Source organism: Equus asinus, chromosome 13 (assembly GCF_041296235.1).
Source record: "Equus asinus isolate D_3611 breed Donkey chromosome 13, EquAss-T2T_v2, whole genome shotgun sequence".
Taxonomy (NCBI): domain Eukaryota; kingdom Metazoa; phylum Chordata; class Mammalia; order Perissodactyla; family Equidae; genus Equus; species Equus asinus.
This window is the reverse complement of record NC_091802.1, coordinates 11,793,634-11,811,739: the sequence shown is the minus strand read 5'-3', so window position 1 is coordinate 11,811,739 and position 18,106 is coordinate 11,793,634. Positions and strand designations below refer to the sequence as shown.

The 18,106-nt window shown below is 56.3% G+C and overlaps 2 protein-coding genes across 9 annotated transcripts; one reads left to right on the top strand and one right to left on the bottom strand.

Annotated features, from left to right (window-relative positions):
- Positions 1–196: 196 nt before the first annotated feature.
- On the bottom strand, positions 197–14,478 carry ZBTB4 (zinc finger and BTB domain containing 4). 8 transcript variants are annotated; one of them, XM_044745900.2, is made up of 4 exons: positions 14,321–14,478; positions 6,297–6,366; positions 4,788–5,875; positions 197–4,142 (listed from the first exon to the last, which is right to left on the bottom strand). In XM_044745900.2, exons 3-4 carry the CDS (start codon positions 5,864–5,866, stop codon positions 2,198–2,200), a joined length of 3,024 nt encoding a protein of 1,007 aa, XP_044601835.2. In that variant the 5' UTR covers positions 5,867–5,875; positions 6,297–6,366; positions 14,321–14,478; the 3' UTR covers positions 197–2,197. The 8 variants fall into 8 exon arrangements, with proteins under 8 accessions (XP_044601835.2, XP_044601840.1, XP_070338519.1 ...); XM_044745905.2 differs by having other exon boundaries at positions 4,788–5,444; XM_070482418.1 differs by lacking the exon at positions 14,321–14,478 and adding an exon at positions 13,753–13,862.
- A 1,050-nt stretch (positions 14,479–15,528) lies between these two features.
- On the top strand, positions 15,529–18,027 carry SLC35G6 (solute carrier family 35 member G6). The gene is made up of 3 exons (XM_070482184.1): positions 15,529–15,596; positions 15,996–16,032; positions 16,084–18,027. The coding sequence occupies exons 1-3, from the start codon at positions 15,529–15,531 to the stop codon at positions 17,095–17,097; spliced, it is 1,119 nt and encodes a 372-aa protein (XP_070338285.1). The 3' UTR covers positions 17,098–18,027.
- The last annotated feature ends 79 nt before the right edge of the window (positions 18,028–18,106 follow it).

Sequence of the window (18,106 nt, the reverse complement as noted above, 5' to 3'; positions counted from 1 at the left end):
CTCAGTTCTCCCAAAATGTCCATGGTTTTGGAATTTTGACCTGTTCTGAAATTCAGATTCCCCAGTCCATCCTCAACCCCTTCCATCTCCTGTGCCTTTTTGCCTCAGAGGAGTACAGGTTAAGGATATGGGGGGACTGTCATCGCATCTGCCCCCTGCCTCCAAGGCCTTCCTCAGTCTCTCTGTGGTTCCGCTGTGTGTGTGTGTGTGTGTGTGTGTGTATATATATATAATTTGTGTGTAGATATATATATATGTATTCTTTATTATGTACTTTTTTCGTAGTTTTTCTAAAGTGCCAGAAACAAGATCTGTGGGAATTTTTTAGTGATATTTTTTGCATTTTTCCCTGTTTTAAACTTTTTTCCCCCCTTAAAAATTCGAACTTGGTACATTCAGTAGGAAACTCTTCACTCGGACTGTGGCCAAGACCAAGAAAAGTGCAAAGAGACAGAGGAGGAGTGAAGGAGCGACACTCCTCCATGGTTAACATTCAGGGAGCCTGTCGAAAACCTTCCCCGTCCTGTATGCTGGGAGGGTAAGGGGTAGCAGGAAGATGCTCCTGTCCCTCCCCCAAACTCACCTCCCTCCAAAAGCCATGATCTTGCCCTTTCAGCATCTGTTGAGAGGGCAGCCATCTTGGCCCCAGAAAACAGTAGCTGGGAAAAAGGCTGCCATTTTGATGACAGCAACTTTTCCCCTTTTAAAACTGCACTCCTCTAGTTCCCATTTGTCAAATTTGCTCCCCCAAATTTGCTCTCCCCTGTGAGCTGTTTTGTTTTGTTTTTTTTGTGTGGGTTTTTTTGAGGCAGGGGTGGGTGGGATGGGAAACGTTCATCCAATCACAGAGAGGGGAGGCCCAGTTATCAAAGAGAATTAGGAGCAAACATTTCTTCAACTCCCCCACTGGAAGGAAACATAGGGACCCCTGACCAGGGTTAACTAGTGCAAATTAGGGATTAGGGACTACTTAAGGTCCCTGCACCCCATCCCTAGGCTGGGATCTTTGGGTGTGGGGAACTGAGTCAAAAATGGGGTGTAAGGTGCTATTTTGGAGGGAAAGTTGGTGGGGATACCCCAAAGCCCACCAAGGGAGTAGGATGGTTTCCCAAAAACCATCTGGAGTGATTGGTGAGGAGAGCGACACTGGGGAAGATGAGGGTAAGGGTAAGGATGGGAGGTCATGTGCAAATCTTGGGCTTACCCACCCATCCAACTCCCATCATTTTTCTGGCTATTTGGTCTAGTCTGGGAGAAACCATCAGGAAAAAACAGGGAGAAAGTAGATTCCCTTCCCCATCCCATATGGAGCTCCTCCCTCCTGGCCCCCAAATCTGGTTTATCCCAGAAGAGGCCATATGCAGAGGCAGGAAGAGGTGTGCTCTACTCACCTCTTTTGCCTTGGAAGAATCTGGGGCTCACTAGATTTGGGGGTCAAGATAGGGCCAAGATTGATGCTGCCCTGGGCTGGGAAAGTACTCAGCCATGGAACAGACAGGTAGGTTCACCCTCCCCGCAACACCTCCTTGACCTGGATTGGGAGAGGCCATCTCCAGAGTCTAGGAGTATGAGGAAGAATATGGAAGATCCAAAGGCATGGAAGCCAAGGAAGGCATGGCATCTTAACGTGAAGGAAACGGACATAGAAACCCACGCTTGGGAAGAATGGAATCCAAAGCCATGTTCCCAGGTGGGGGGTGTCAGGTATCACAATGGTCTGGTCCAGGCCCTGGGCCATGAAGAATGGAATGTGCTAGGAAGCATCTGGGGAAGGGCTTAGAGAAAGCTTCAGAATGAGAGGGGATCATTATGGGAGAGAGATGGTTTCCCCCTAGGTTTACGAATTAGGGGGTCGGGTTAGACATTCAGAGCTGGTGGGGGCCATGAGTAGAGATTCTTATAAGTATATTGCTCAGTTGCCCCAAGGGCTGGAGAAGGGATGGGAGCTGGCCCTGCCCCTCATGGAGGCCATTCCCTGGAGGAGAACTGAGAGGGGAACCACCAAAGATCCCTTCCCAGGAGATGGGAAAACTACAATCTCACACAAAGCAGCCTGACCCCTGAGCTCCAGGGGCCCCCAAGTCCCTGCACAAGAGTGTAGAGGGACTCCCAAGGGGCAGGGAGGCCAGGGAGCTGGTAGTGGCGGGGGGTTCAGGGAGGGTGGCATCTGGTGAAAGGGGGGATCTGGGCCAAGAGCTCACCCCACATCTCCCTTCTGGGTTCTCTCGACCCCTGCCCTTTCCCCTTCTCCCTTAGGGGGCACTGGTGGAGGAAGAGTTGGGGGGGGTGGCGTTGGGGGGGTAGGGGGTGCTGCTTGAGGATTGACTGTGTAGCCAAAGACCCCTGGGAGGAAGGGAAGGGCCCCCCCTCCCTTCTCATCAGGTAGGACCATGTTAAGAGCAACCGGGAGAGCAGCCAAGTTGCTGAAGTTGTAAGGGTAGGCGGCAAGGAGCTGGGGGCCATAGACTAGTGGGTAGGGCTCAGGGTAGAAGGTGACTTTGGCAGCCCCCATTGCCTCCATGCGGTCCCCCTCCCCAGCCCCCACTGGCCCCTCACTCCCAGGTTTTCCCCTGCCACCGCCAGGTTCCCGGCCACCCCCAATTAGAGCCAGTGGAAATTCCTGCACAGGTGGGTAGGCATAGGTGCCCCCTCCTCCCACCACTGGGGGCTCCTCACCCCCCGAGATGACAGGGTCCTGGAGTGAGGCGGTCTTGGAAGCTTCCTCAGCAGCAGCACTCCCGCCACCTGCCTCCCCACTGGATGAGGAGACTTGCATCTCTTGGGGGGCTTCTTCCTTGACATCCCCAGGTCTGGTGCCGGTGCTGCCCTTGGAGTAGGCAATGACAGGTGTGGGGGTGCCCCCGGGCCGCTCGGCAGCATGCCTCTGCCCGTGGCGGCTCAGGGCGGCTGCCGTCTTGCACACCTTGGCGCAGTGAGGGCAGGCAAAGCGGGTGGAAGGCCTACGTCCAGCCCGGGAGCCATGGGAACCTCCACTGTGGGCCTCCTGGTGCTTTCGCAGCTTCCTCAGGGTGGCAAATGTCTGGGCACAGTCCCCACAGCGGTGCCTCCGCTCGCCACGGGCACGCCCTGTGGGGCCTTCAGCCGCGGGGGTCTCCTCCCAGCTCCTGCGTTCCAGCTTCTGTCTCCAGCGTGGTGGCCGGCGGCCTCTGGGCATCCCGCTGCCCCCACTGCTGCCTGCACCTGTAGCTCCAGCCTTGCGCTTGGGCTTGTATGAGTAGTAGGGCCTCCAGAGCTGGTCCTCCCCACCAGCCTTTGATTCCTCCTCCTCCTCCTCGTCCTCATCATCGTCGTCCTCTTCATCATCCTCCTCACTCTCCTCCATGTCCTCTCCGCTCAGCTCCCCAGGACGCAGGTCAGTTTCTGAGATGCGGCGCTTGACAATGGCCTCCTCACCGATTCGCACAGTGATCTGACACAGTGGAGGTGGAGCCTGTAGCTGAGAGGGGCCTCGGCCAGGCCCTGCAGGGGGACCCCCGCCCCCGCCAATCCCTCCAGCTGGCTTGGCTGTGTAGGTCAGAGTCCTTCCGGCCCGTGGGTTCCGGCCCTTGGCCTCCTCCGTGGCTGTGGCGGGCCCTGCGGCTGTTGCTGGGCTGCCCGCTGTGGCTACGCTGGCTGGTGTGGCTGCAGGCTCGGGAGGAGGAGGGGGGTACTCACGTTTTTTGGGAGGCCTCGGGGGAGCAGTGTAAGTGATGACCGAGGCGGCTTGGGCCCCCCCTGTGCTGGCTGGCCCACCCCCTGTTCCACCACTGCTACTGCCCCCATGAACAATGACAGATGGAGCTGGGTGGGCAAAAGTGATGACAGAGGGTGGCGGGCCAGGCTCTGGGGCAGGCGGGGGTCCAGGTGGTGGGCTGGCTGGCATTGCTGCAGGGGCCGGTGTGTTGAGGCTTGGAGAAAGGGGGGCCTCGGGGGCTCCCTGGCTGTAGGTCTTGTAGGGCCTCTTGGCTGCCCGCATGGGGAGCAGGCGGTACAGCTTGAGGGTGTTGAGCTTGGGCTTATAACCTCCATTGGGTGTCTTCTCACTGGCCAGGAGGCCAGGGCTAATGCCGTGGAAGGCTCGCTGGTGGGTCTTCAGGTTATAATAAGTGACAAAGGTCTCCCAGCAGAAGATGCACTGGTACCTGGGCCAGGACAGCAGGGAACAGGGCAGGGACAGAGCCATTTGAGTCAGGGGCCCTGAAGCCTGGGCCTCAGCTTCCCATGTCCTCTACTGCCCTCCACTCAGACTTCTAACTGCCCAAGCCATTTGCTCACTCTCCTTTTATGCTGCTGTCTCACTCGGCCAGCCTCAGGAGGGACCCTAATCCTAGCTCAGCTGTGAGATACTAGGCCTCAGCCATTCCATCTGTGAACCAGGAAGAATCACACACCTTGCCTAACTCACAAACTTTTTTTTGAAGCTCAAATGACAGGATGGGGAAATGTCTTATGAACAGGGACACATTCTGGAATACATATTAAAACTATTGGTGGACATGCTTGCACTCTCCCTAGTCCTTTCCTATGAGGGCAACTTTCTCTTTCCTCCTCGGCCTTCTCCACACCACCAAGCCAGGACATGGCACCTAGAGGTGCTAATAAACATCAACAGAAAGAAGTTGGGCTGGAGGGAGGATGACAGGTGAGTGATGGAGTAGGCCAGTCTCAGGATGATTGTCTAGGTCCCACCCTCTGCCCATTCCCTCCCTTGTCCATGTGGTCCCTGAGTGCTGACCCTTGACCCCTCCCCCTCCACCCACCCCATCCAGGCCCTCAAGGCCACTCACCTGCGTTCCCCGGTGTGCCACACCTCATGCTTGGTGCGGTACTCAGCCAGGGCGAACACCTTCTCACAATAGCGGCAGGGGTACTTCCTCCGCCACGAGTGTACATTACTGTGCCGCTTCAGGCTGGACAGGGTCACGTAGGAACGCTCGCAGGCCGCGCACACATACAGCACGTGGCCACCCACCACCTTCACCACGTGCTCCGGGCCACCACGGAAGCCCACTGGTGGGGGCAGGGCTGAGGCGTCCACTCCTGCAGGACCACTGGGGCCTGAGCCCCCGGCTGTCAGCCCTGCAGACCCCTGAGTGCTGGCCCCCCGTCTGCACTGTGCCTCATGGGTCTGTAGCCGCTTGGGATGGATGAAGCTTTTCCCACATCGGGGGCAGGGGAGGGGCTGCCGGGGCAGGGTGGGCTGCGAGTCAGAAGCCTGGGCCTCAGCCCTGTCACTCTCCCATTCCCCAGCTGGCCTAGGCCCAGGCCCGAAGCTGTCCTCTTCAGGCTGCGAGGTGGCCATGGGGGCTGGGGCAGGAGGTACCCAGGCATCACCTCCCTCCCCGAGGCCCTGCAGGCGGGAGATGCCCAGACGCCGCCCCAGAGCTCCGATCTCTGCCACAGCTGCCCCGTCCCCTCCACCGCCAGGTAGTGCAAGCCGGGCACTGTAGATGAAATTGAGGACATCAGAGAAGGCAGCTGCTGGGACCCCTGGCAGCTCCAGGACCCGGGGAGGGGATGATGCAGGGGGTGAGGCTGGAGGGGGAGAGGAGGAGGAAGAGGAGGAGGAGGAGGAAGAGGAAGAGGAGGAGGAGGAAGAGGAGGAGGAGGAGGAGGCAGCTGTGGTGGTGGCAGGGTTGGGGGCCGAGCCCCCAGTAACTGGTGGGAGGGGCAGTGGGGCTGAAGCCAGCAGGGCCTCTCTGAAGAAGGGACTAGAAGCAGCCAGGACGCTGCGGTGAGCAGGGAACTTGGTGTCTCCGGCTATGAGGGTGACGTCACAGAAGAGGCCACGGAGCCGCTGCTCATTGAGCTGGCGCAGGACGGCGGGGGCATGGGACGGATCCGTCACCTCTGCAGGGGGGGGCATGGCGCCAGCCTAGATGGAGGAGAAGAGGCCAGGGGAGGGTCTCAGAGGCCAGGCAGAGGGCAGGGGCCTCTAAAACCAGGGAGATGAGCTGCAAGGGGGTTGGAGGTTGTTGGTCAGAGACTAGAGGAAGGCTTACTTCTGGTCACAGAAGTCAGGGGTTAACCTTAGCCACCTACGTCTGGCCAGTGGGGCTGGAAGAGGCCAGGGATACCTCAGGTCATGATGAAGGTCAAGGGGTCAAAACCTCCAAAGTCACAGACTAGAGAGGTAAGCAATGGACACTTCTGTCTCATTGGAAGGAGGAAAGAGCCCCCACAACTACTGATGACCATTTCACAGGACTTCCCAGCTTAGACAAAATGGCTGCCCTTGCTGGCCTGCTGCCTTAGATCCAATTTCTCCTAGATGCAGACCTCTTGCACCGTCTCACCTGAGAGCACAGCCAACATGGAGTGGAGTGGGGGTGGCTCAGCGAGTCCCTTCTGCAGGGCCTCTTCCTTCTGTGGAGAAACAGAAACCATGTCCTCAGGAAGGGAACTGGGAAGGAAAGGACCCCAGGTGGTGGGGGGTGGTACAGCACTTGGGGTCAGAGAGGATGCCTGGGCTGCTCTGCAGACCCTGACCCTCCGTCAGGCTATTTGTTTAGCTGCATCCAATGAGACCTAGGAGGTCACACAGATTATTGCAAAGCCTTGTTCTGCTGGCCCCAAGAAGTACAGGAACAAGATAATTTGCATATTCCCAATGTACCTCAAAATGATACAGCAGCATAGTTCAATCCCATAGGTCCAGGGAAGCCTGTTGGATCACTCTCAAGTCCCTTTGGCCCAATCTTTGGGCTCAAAGGAAATCAGAGATTTGCATGTTTTCTTTTATTATAATAGTCTCATTTACATATCAAAATAGATTTGCTAGAGCTTTTTTATTGGATCAAGCTGCTAGATATTCAGAGTAGGAGAGGACCTCTTCTCACACACACCAGACTCACAAATCTCAGAGGGGGTTTCTGATCCAGGTGTCATGCGACTACCAAAGACCATGGATTCATACATACGTGCCAACTTGCTCCAGTCTCTGGAGGGCACTGGAAAGGCCACCAGACTCAGAGTGAGGAGGCTCATGTCCCACTCCTTACTCTGAGAGCTTGCAGCCTTGGGACTTTGGCTTAAAAAGGGGGGAGGTGGGCTGGCCCAGTGGCGCAGTGGTTAAGTTCACCCGTTCCACTTCGGTGGCCCAGGGTTCGCCGGTTCAGATTCTGGGTGCAGACATGGCACCGCTTGGCAAGCCATGCTGTGGTAGGCATCCCACATATAAAGTTAGAGGAAGATGGGCACAGATGTTAGCTCAGGGCCAGTCTTCCTCAGCAAAAAGAGGAGGATTGGCAATAGATGTTAGCTCAGGGCTAATCTTCCTTAAAAAAAAAAAAAATGGGGGGAGGGAACGTAACCCCTACCTCACCTCTTTCTGGGAGGCTCACCCAAAGGAATACCAGATGACCCAAACATGAGCTGTGGCAGTCACCACACAGAAAGCACCTCACAGCTGTTTCTCTTGTGTGGGCACAGACAGCGCTTTGGGGTCCCATTTTTCAGTTGAAGATTTGAGTTTCAGAGTCAGAGAGTGACTTGGCCAAAGTCACATAGAGCTGGTAATAACAGGTGGGGCCTGTTCACAGAGCCAGGCCTGCTGATCTGAGAGCAGAGGTCTCAGCCCATCGTCCACCCTCCACGAAGCGTGGGAGCTCTCTCCTTCTGAATGCCCTGGGTCACACATGTCCTCTGAGGAGTCCTGCATCAGGAGTACCTCATACAATTCCCACGCCCCCCAAAAAGCTCTTTTCCCATGTATTACGCATACTATCTGGACTGAAAGACCTTCCTTCCACAGCCCGATTCATGTTCCCAAAAGATTGCTCTGACTCCTCTCCTGGAGGAGGAGGAAGGTGGTAAAGAGGAGTGATATCCCAAAGTTCTAAGAGCCCCAACTGCCAGGCACATGCCAGCACTGTGTCAAGTGTTACCTTGTCAGTTGCTGGATTGCAGATGGGTCAGGAATCCTGGGGAAGCCCCCCTCGCCCCTACTGCTCCACTTGTGGGCTGGTGTTCAGTTCTGGTCATAAACTGAGGAAAAACAGCAAGGACTCCCACTCCCTTCCGTGATAGCCCCTTGCCCACTGGGACCCCCAAGAGTCAGTGCTTTTCTTGCACCACCTCATCTGCTCCTCAGCACTTCTCCATTTTAAATTGACAGACTGAGGCTGAGAGATGCCGGGTAGCTCGCCCAAGGATATACAACCAGTTAGTAGCAGGGCTGGATCCTGATCCCAGGAAGTTTGGCTCCAAAGGCTGTGTTCTTGACTGTACCACATCAGGAAGAATGACGTTTACAGCTGTGATATTGTGATATAATAAGAAGTATATATATTTGCTCTTCATCCCTGTTCCTGACACGCAGCTCCTAAAACTCTTGTAATTTCCCAAGTGATGGGGTGCTAGCAGCATCTTCTGTTCTAACATTTGGTCTTTGACCCTGGTTCCTAACACCAAGCTCCTAAATCCCTTGGTGTTTCCTGGGTGACAGGAGCATCTTTGGTTCTAATGAGGTGACTCTTGGTGGGCTCCTGGATGGCTTCAGAACAGGGGCTGGTCACTAGAAAGACCAAGCCATGATTAGAAGCTTGGAACTTTCAGCCCCGGCCCCCAACCTCTGGGGAGGAGAGAGGGCCCGGAGACTGAGTTAATAATTGATCACGCCTACGTGATGAAGCCTCCATAAAAATCCCTAAACCATGGGGTTCAGAGAGCTTTTGAGTTGGTAAACACATCCACATGTCATGAGGGTGGTGCGCCCCAACTTCGTGAAAACAGATGCTCCTATACTCAGGACCCTTCTAGACCTCACCCTATGTACCTCTTCATCTGGCTATTCATCTGTGTTATCACATCCTTTTATACAAGAAACCAGTAAACGTAAGTAAGTGTTTCCCTCAGTTCTATGAGCCATACTAGCAATTATCGAATCTGAGGAGGGGCCATGGGAAACTTCAATTTATAGCTGGTCAGTCAGAAGGACAGGAGGCCCAGACTTGCAACTGGCATCTGAAGTGGGGGCAGTCTTGTGGGACTGAGTCCTTAACTTGTAGGATCTGATGCTGTCTCTGAGTAGGGTGCCAGAATTCAGTGGAATTGTGGGACACCCAGCTGGTGTCAGAGAATTGGTCAGTGTGGGAAAACCCCACACATTTGGTATCAGAAGTGTTGTGAGTAGAATGTATAGAAAAACTGCTGTGTTTTTCTCTCAACAGCACTCACTAGGGCCCCCACTAGCCCATCTAGCATCTTTCTGAAAATTAGAGGAAGCGAGAAAAAATTAGATGGGCTCCTTCCTCCAGGAGGCAGCGGCCCTGCACAGGTGAGCAAAGCAGAGGTTTGAGTCCAGCCCCCGTTACCCTCTTGGCCGGGCCTGCCTACCTGCACAACCTGTGCAGCGGGCTCAGTGCCTACTGAGGCGTGGCTGTGTGCTCCCAAGGTGCGTGGAGCAGGCCTGTCAGGGCTTCTTCGAACCACAGAGGTCAAAGCTGGTCTGGCCCTTAGAGATCACCTAGAATCAACATCATCATGGTACTTATAGCTGCCATTTATGAAATGCTTATTACATGCCACAGTGCAAGCATTTTATCTGCATCCTCTCATTTCAACACTCAAAAGGCCCACAGGGAGGCAGGGACTATCATCACCCCATTGCAGAGGTGAGGAAACTGAGGCTTTAAATGCTCTAAACTCCTCACTTTCAGGTAGAATGTAGTGGTAGGGTGATGTACCCCTGGTTTCATGACTAACCAAGTCAGGGTTTGGACCTAGCTCTCCTGAGTTCATCTGCCCCATCACTAGCCACTGTCCTGCAAGGGCTTATGGGAGATGGAGAAGACACTAGCTATATGACCCTGGGCAAGCTGCTTAACCTCTCTGGATCTCAGTTTCCTTGTCGACAAGGTGGGATAATGAACAGCTCTCATCGTAGGGTTGTCGGCAGTATCTAGAAGAGTGTGTGGCACACGGTAAATGCTCAGTAAGTGCTAGCTCTCCTTATCATTTTGGAACTCAGACCCGGAAAATGGTGGGGGGAAGTGGTGAAGAAAAAGAGGCAGAAATCAGGCTTCACGGTAGGTTTGGTGGCTCTGTGGTTTTTAGTTTTTTATTTGTTTTTACCATTTCTCTACTCTTGACTGGCTGTGTGATCTTAGAAGTGTGACTGAGGGGGGCATCTGAGCACTGCCACCAGACACACTCTACTTCTTGCTGTTCCTTTTGCCTGGAATGTTCTTTCCTCAGATAGCCTCCTGCCTTGCTGCCCCACCTCCTTGAAGCCTTGAATCAAAAGTCACATTCTCCTGGAGGCCTTCCCTGGTCACACCCTACCTCCCCAAACTTCCTATCCCTCTCCCCGACTTTTTCTTCTTGGCACTTAGTAAACACGTTGTTCATTTATCTCTAGAATGTACCCTCCAAGGGAAGGGAGATTTTTGTCTGGTTTGTTTACTGCAACTTCCAGTGCTTAGAACAGCGCCTGAGACATAATGGGGGATTAAAAAAAATTTAGTGAATGAATGGAACTGCCTTCTTCAAAGTCTGCTGGAGTCTGTCCCCCCTCAGGAAGGAAGTCATCCTCAGGGCCAGACGGAGGTGGCCAGGGGCCGGGGATGATAAGCATAACCTGACCACTTCTGAGGCTTCATGCTTTGCCTGATATACTTCCAGGGCTTGACATGTGTTGCCTCATTTAAGCATGTCCTCAAAGTGGCCATCCAAAGTCGCTGTTTATTTTATCCCAGTTTTACAGATGAGGAAACTGAGGCTCACAGAGGGATACACCTTGCTCAAGGTCACACAGCTTGTGACCAGTAGAGTCAAAATTCAAATCCAGGCCTGCGTGAACTCAGACGCCGAGTCTTTTCCTCTCCATACTGCCAGATCGTCCCCTGAAGGGGCCTACGGCTGGCCAGGTTACAGAAATCACCACACAAGGTCTCTGCACTAGGTGCAAACTGTGTCATGTCCGACTCTGCCCTTTCCCTCGCTCCCCACATCCAGAGGTCACCAAGTCTGGTCGAATCTGCAGCCCAGTTTGGGAATAGCTCTGGAAGCCTTCCCTTCAACCCATCTCTGGCCCCACACTAGCTCAGGGCCTTGGTAACACTCACATGGTCCAAGGCCATGGCCTCAGCCATTCCCCTGCCTCCAGGCTTACCTTCCACCGTCCAGCCTTCCTCTCCCTGAGGGCCAGCTTCCCCAACGCAGCTCAGGTGGTATCACTCCTGGGCCCAGAAACCTTCGCGGGTCCCCATTCACTCCAGAATAAAGCTCAAATTCCTCAGCCAGCCAGTCAAGGGTCTAGCTCCAATCTTCCTTTCTAGTCTTGCTTGTGTCAGCCCCCCTCAAGCACGCAGTGTGCTCTCCAACCTCAGTATGTCTCACACTCCCATGCTTTTGCCCACGCTGGTTCTCCTACCAGAAATGCAACCTTTCCCCAGCCTCTTCCCCAAATCCCTCCGAAATGTGAAAATCGAATTCAAACGACACCTCCCTCATGGCCCTCCCTGACCCACAGGACAAAGACAAGCTCTCCTTCACCTGGCTCATCAACATTTTGTGCCCCAGTGGCCAGCTCTCAGCAGCAGACATTAGGTTCTCGCTCCCCAGGCTGGGCCTCCCTGAGTCACCATTTGAGCACACCGCTGAAATGAAGTGGCGCAGGTGCTAAGTTCTGCAGAGACTGGGGAGAAGTGTGTGTGTGTGCATCTGTGTGTAGTGGAGGTGCACAGAAAGGCCCAGAGAAAGTTTCAGGAGGGTAGCAGAGGACAGCATACAAGAGCACAGGATTTGGAACCTGACTGCCTGGGTTCAAATCCAGCTTCACCTCTTCCCAGCTAAGTGGCTTTGGGCAAATTACTTGTCTGGGCCTCAGCTATCTCATCTGAAAAAAAGAAGTAATTAGAACACCTATTTCCACAGAGCATTGCAAAGACGAAATAAGTGATCGTATGTAAAAGCACTGAGAATAGTGCCTGGTACACAGTAAGTGCTAAATAACTGTTTACAGCTATTATTATTAGCCAAGGCCCGAGAAGAGGCTCCATGCTGGCAGAGGGCTAACAGTGGCTGGCACAGGCATAGCCCCCACTTGTAGCTACTTTCCAGGTACATTTCCCACGTGGTACGTACTTACCACTCTGTAGGAAGACAGGCAAGGCAGGTAACTAGCCCCATTTTACAGATGAGGAACTGAGGCTCACTCAGGGTAAGTGCCAGTGAGGAAGTGGTAGGGCCAGAACTCCTCAGTTCTAGTCTAGGCCTCCTTCCCCTCCACCAGGCTGTCGTGCACCTGTTGTGCAGGCCTCACACAGCAGCCAGCACCCCCCACGCAGGAGGGCCCTGCCATAGTGCCCTCTGCAGCCCCCATGCATATCCACCTTTCCAGCCTGGCCAGGCGCAGTCCACAGTGGTGTGCACACTTGGAGCACACCACTCACCCTTACACACACACACACATCTACAGAACAGCCCAGGCCCCAAAGGTGAGGAAAACCTGTTCTGAGGAATCTGCCTAGTGAGCGAATTCCGTTCCCAGACCCTTCCACAGTCGCAGGAGCGGCCCAGTGTGCGTCACAGAAGAGACGGAAAAGCAGAGATACCCGTAAGGGGGGCAGAGAGAGGGTGAAGCAGGAGGAGGAGACTGAAAACTTCGTGTTTCTTTTTTCCATTTCAGTGACAAGAGTCACACCCGGCCTTTACGTAAACATGGCCAAGGAGCCACTCTGTCCAAGCTCAGTTTCCTTGCAGCCGCCAGGCCTCTCCTCCCGGTGACCCTGACATGCTGGGCGGGCCGGTGAGGGGCAAGCACACAGACCCTGCACAAAGACTAGCTGGGCCACCACGACAACACCCAGGCCTCCCGCCGGCTGCCCTTGCTCTGCCCCATATTTATCTCCCTGCCTTCTTCATAACATATCCCCACAGCAGCCCCACACGGCCACTTAAACACACAGAAGGCAGGCACGCACACAGCTTGTGCTGATCTCCAGTCTGAGGCCCACATTGCCCTTGTCACGCCACCTCCCTCCCCACAAGTGTTTTCTGACCAGCTCGCCTCCCAGCCCAACAGCACAGACAGGCTCCCACAAACAACGTCACAAAAGAATCCTGTAGAGAATGTTGCAAACACACAACCTTTCCCTTGCTCGGCTGCCCATGATCCCATAAACACAACCTGCACATTCCACCCAAAGCCCCTCACACCAGTGCCAGCTGCCCCACAAGTATCTGAGACACACCTTGGGGTTTCTCACTTCCCACATGATCCCAGAGACCTGAGTTCTAGAGGCGCACCCCCCATGTGACTTGCTCCTCACAAAGACACACAAACCCATCCAGAGGGCCATCCTCACCAGGACTGGACCACACCTCAGCAGCACCACAGAAACTGGACCCAGACGTGACACCTTCCGACTCAAAGGTACACAACCACCGCCTCCACACGAGCACACACACCCCGCACTCTGGTACCCTCCAGAGCACTTACACCAGGCCAGCTATGCAGAAAACAACAGTTCATAAACAGTTCATATGTGCAGCACAAGACATACGTGCAAGAAAACACATGCCGGTATAAAACATACATAAAACCCTACATCTAACAAACTCCACATGTATTATGCTCTGCTTGGACTGCAGACCTGTCACCCAAAGCCACAGGGCCACGTCTTGTAATTCTGCCCCACAACACTGGACACCCCTCCATCTGGCTTGCTGTCCCCATGGCCCTGGTAGGGCCCTACCCGGACCCCTGGCTGCCAGACCAGCAAACAGTGGTGCCCAGGAGAGGTTTACCTTGCCCCACAACACAGCAGGAGACACACAATCTGCAGGACTCACAGCCACAACCCTGCCCCGACGGCGCGGCGGCTCCGGGGCCCCCGCTCGCCCTGCGCACCCCGCACACCCCAACTCTGGGGCGCTCCGCGGCCCACCCCTCCCCCTCTCCGCCTGGCTCCTACGCCATCGCCCTCCCAGCAGCTTGCAGCGCCGGCCCGGGCTCACACCCGCCCCACCCCACCCCCAACCTGCCCTACAAGGGGAGGGGGACACTAGGCTGCAGAATTAACCCTTCAAATGAGGAGTGAGCACGGCCCCTTCCACGGCCACAGGCCATCGCGCCCCCCGGCCACCGCTCGGTCTGATGCCGTACCGGGGCCCCCTTAGTCGCCCCCCAGCGCCGTGCGCGCCTGGGGGCGGGGCCAGGCTCAGCCCCCGACCCCTGAGCCCCCAGGTCAACCCCAAAGGGGAGCGGTCTGGCGCGGGGCGCGGCTAGGGCCCCCGCGGCGCCGGGCAGCGGGGAGGGCGCCCGGCTGTTGGCTCCGGTCCGCCCTGGCCCTGCCCGGTTCGCGCCGGGGCCCACCTGACTGCGATGGCGCCGCGTCCGCCAGGCCCGGCTCATCACCGTGGCCGCCCCCGGCCGCTCCGGCTTCGCCCGCCTCCAGCTCCGGCTCCGGCTCCGGCTCCGGCCCCGGCCCCGGCCCCCCCAGCGCCCGGCCCCGGCCCGGCCCCGCCGCCGCCGCCGCCGCTGACATCATCGGCTCCCCCCGCCCCGGTCCTACCCCCACCCCCACCCCCGGAAACAGTCCCCCCCCAGCGCCGCCGCCGCCGCCGAGAGGAGGCCGGCGCAGCGCAGCCGACACCGACACCAGCCTCGGGGCTTGGGCTTGGGACAAGCGCGCCCGACGGCCTTTGCTCGGACCGATCCCAGGAAGGGAACGGCGCCGCGCAGGGCCGCCGGACGGGTGGGCACCGAGTGGGGCGCGGGCCTGGCTGCAGCACCCCCGCAGGGCCGCACGACCACCCACTCCCTATGAAGGGACTCCCCACCCCCACCCCCCCGCCCCCTGCACGCCCTTCACTCAGCGGTGCACACCGCCCAGACCCAGAGCACGCACACCCTCTCCGGGCGCAGACACACAACATGGCAGGCTTACAGTCAGGCCCAGTGGAACCGGCAGATCGAGGCTCAGCACACTTACTGGGCAGCCCTTGACACACACAAACAGAAACACACACCCTCCCCAGAAGTGCACAGGGACCCCCACCGGGCCACAGGCCAGGAAGGCCCCAGCCCCGCTGACACGCACAAATAATGACTACCAGCACAGATGAATACGCAGCTTGGTATTTTGTCCCCACGGCAGAAATATCCACGTCTATATACTTGTGGGTAAATGCACAGGCCTTGGTGTGGGCCTCCTGGGACAGCACCAACAAAACACCAGGTGGAAGCACACAGAAGAAACACATTCCTGAAACTCCAGAGGGACAGTCTCAGAGACTCCTCCCCGGTGTTCAAAAATTCAAAACTCAGGAGACAGAGGAGCCGGCCCTCAAAGCTCCATTCCATAAAACCTTTCTGAAACAAGGCGAGACACAGATAAATTAACTTAAAACCAAAGGAGTCTCATCACACAGAACTCGTGAAGAGAAAAAAGAATCAGACAAACTCTGGAGTCGAAGACATAGATATAAAGCAAGCAGAGTTGGAAACAATAAGAAAACAGGCCCACCCCCACTCAGGAAGGTTCCAGGGAAGAACCCCACCCCCACTCCAACCAGGTCACAATGGCTGGAGCTCTCATGGGTCCAGGCCCCCTGACCCAGGAGAAGAGGAGGAAGTCCAAGGAAAGATGGTGAGTGTGGAGGCCAGCGGGGCATAGACCCCCTCCCTGTAGCTTCTGGCTGTTCCCTTTCCCCTCCTCCCCTAAAACTTCCCAGCTGTCCTAGAGACACCCACAAATGAAATTCATAATGGTGTACCCAGATGTCTCTGGAACCTGTGACATCATACAGACACACAGCATCTGAGGCCGCCTCCCCTTCCTCAAACCAACAGAGCATCCCTGGGTCCTCTTTTTCTCCTCCCCAGGAACAATTTACCCAGAGAAACTCAGTGCTCCAGGACCGCTCACTCTCAACTTCCTGCTTTAGAGGCTCAAGGCCCACATTGCACCACCTCATCCATCTTTCAGGCCCTTTCTAGCTCCCAAGAGTTCCTCAGCAACACAGCCTGCTCCTCTACTATCCCACAGGGTCCCAGCCCCCAGCCTGGCATTTGCCTTGCCCCAGGTCCTCTGGGCTATGGCTGCCCTAATGCCCGAGCTCCTTTCTCCCTAACAGGCTGGCAGTCACCCCTACTTCAACCTGTCCGACTTCACCCAGCCATCGCCGCCCTCCACTCCGCCCAGCCTCCCCTCGCATCAGCGCTGCCGGCCCTCCAATGCCACCAAGGGCCTGCTCATGGCCCTGCTGGGTGGGGGCCTGCCCGCTGGCTTCGTGGGCCCCTTCTCCCGTATGGCTTACCAGGCCTCCCACTTACCCTCGCTGGAGCTGCTCATCTGTCGATGCCTCTTCCACCTCCCCATTGCCTTGCTACTTAAACTGCGTGGCGACCCACTGTTGGGACCTCCCGATGTTCGGGGCCGGGCCTGCCTCCACGCCCTGCTCAACGTCCTCAGCATTGGATGCGCCTACAGTGCGGTTCAGGTGGTGCCCCCTGGCAACGCTGCCACTGTCCGCAAAGGTTCTTCCACCGTGTGCTCTGCCCTCCTCGCCCTCTGCCTCGAGAGCCAGGGTCTCAGCGGCTACGATTGGTGTGGCCTGTTGGGCAGCACCCTGGGACTAATCATCATTGTGGGACCTGGACTAGGGACGCTGCAGGAGGGGACCACGGGCCTCTACACCGCCCTGGGCTATGTGCTCGCTTTCCTGAGTGGCCTGGCACTGTCCCTGGGGCTTCTAGTGTATCGCTCCCTGAACTTCCCCTCCTGCCTACCAACAGTGGCCTTCCTGTTTGGCTTGGTGGGGCTAGCAGTCTCCGTGCCAGCCCTCTTTGTGCTGCAGACCCCCATACTGCCCAATGATCTTCTGAGTTGGACCTGTGTGGGGGCAGTGGGGATCCTTGCCCTGGTCTCCTTTGTGTGTGTGAGCTATGCGGTCACCAAGGCCCACCCTGCCCTAGTGTGTGCCGTCCTGCACTCCGAGGTGGTGGTGGCCCTGATGCTGCAGTATTATGTGCTCTATGAGAATGTGGCACCTTCTGACATCATGGGGGCAGGGGTGGTGTTGGGTAGCATTGCCATCATCACTGCCCAGAACCTCAGCTGTGAGAGGGAAGGGCAGGTGGAGGAGTGAGATGGAACTTGAGAGCCTGGGGGTTGGGGGGGCAGGGGTAAATAGAAGGAGAGACTGGAATACAAACATAGGAGAACAAGTGACTGCAAAAGAACTGGTGTGGGAGAGGGAAACCCCTTGGAGTCAAGGGTGACTTGGGGACCTTGGGGATGTGGTAGAGAGGGACTGCCTGGAAGACCTAGGGACCAAGAGATGTGGAGTCTAGGCTGGGGCTTGGAGATCAGGGCATAACTAAGGGATAAGGTCTGAGCAGCACATCAAAGGGGCTGAGGCAGGCAGGCCATGAGCCATGGGGAGGATTTTCCCCTCAGAAGCAGAGAAGAGCATTGGGGCTGGAGTGTTTGGGGCTTTCAGACAAACAGAGCAAGCAGCTGTGCTGAGGGAAGGGAGTGTGCATTTTTTCCCTGAGCGTCGGTTTCCCTTCCTCGTGGTTGTGCCCCCCTCCCCCTTGGGGTGGTGACGTGACATTGACATCAAACGAGGATCACTCTGAATGTGGCTGTGCAGTTGGTATCATCTCTGCTTCGGAAGAAGAGTGCAAGTCCTACCCTGTTCTTATTGGAGAATCCCTTGGGATCCCCGCCCCCCATCTTATTTCTGAAATATTCTAGAAGGGGGAGGATTTCCTAATGTTCAGACGCCTTGACCTCGAATCCCCCAGGACTTCTGTGTCCCGCCCCACGGCTAATCTGCTTTTCCCGGATTGTCGCGGTCCCGTGATCGCTCCCGGACAGCGGCCAGCCTCCTTCTGGAGCAGGTCTCCGAGCTGAGGCCTCTTCGACCGGTTCAGGCCGGGGATCCAGGACCAGAGCTCCGTACAGCGCTCCATTAGAGGCCAGGAGATGCCCACCCCTACCAGGAGGCCGCTCAATAAATATCAGCTACTTCCGGACAAGCAATTGGCCTCGCCATCTTGATCTGTTCATGCATATTCAGCACGGTCACTGCATATTCATGACCAAGGACGGCCCCAGCACTCCCCTCTCCGGGAACCCACTTGGGAGGACCC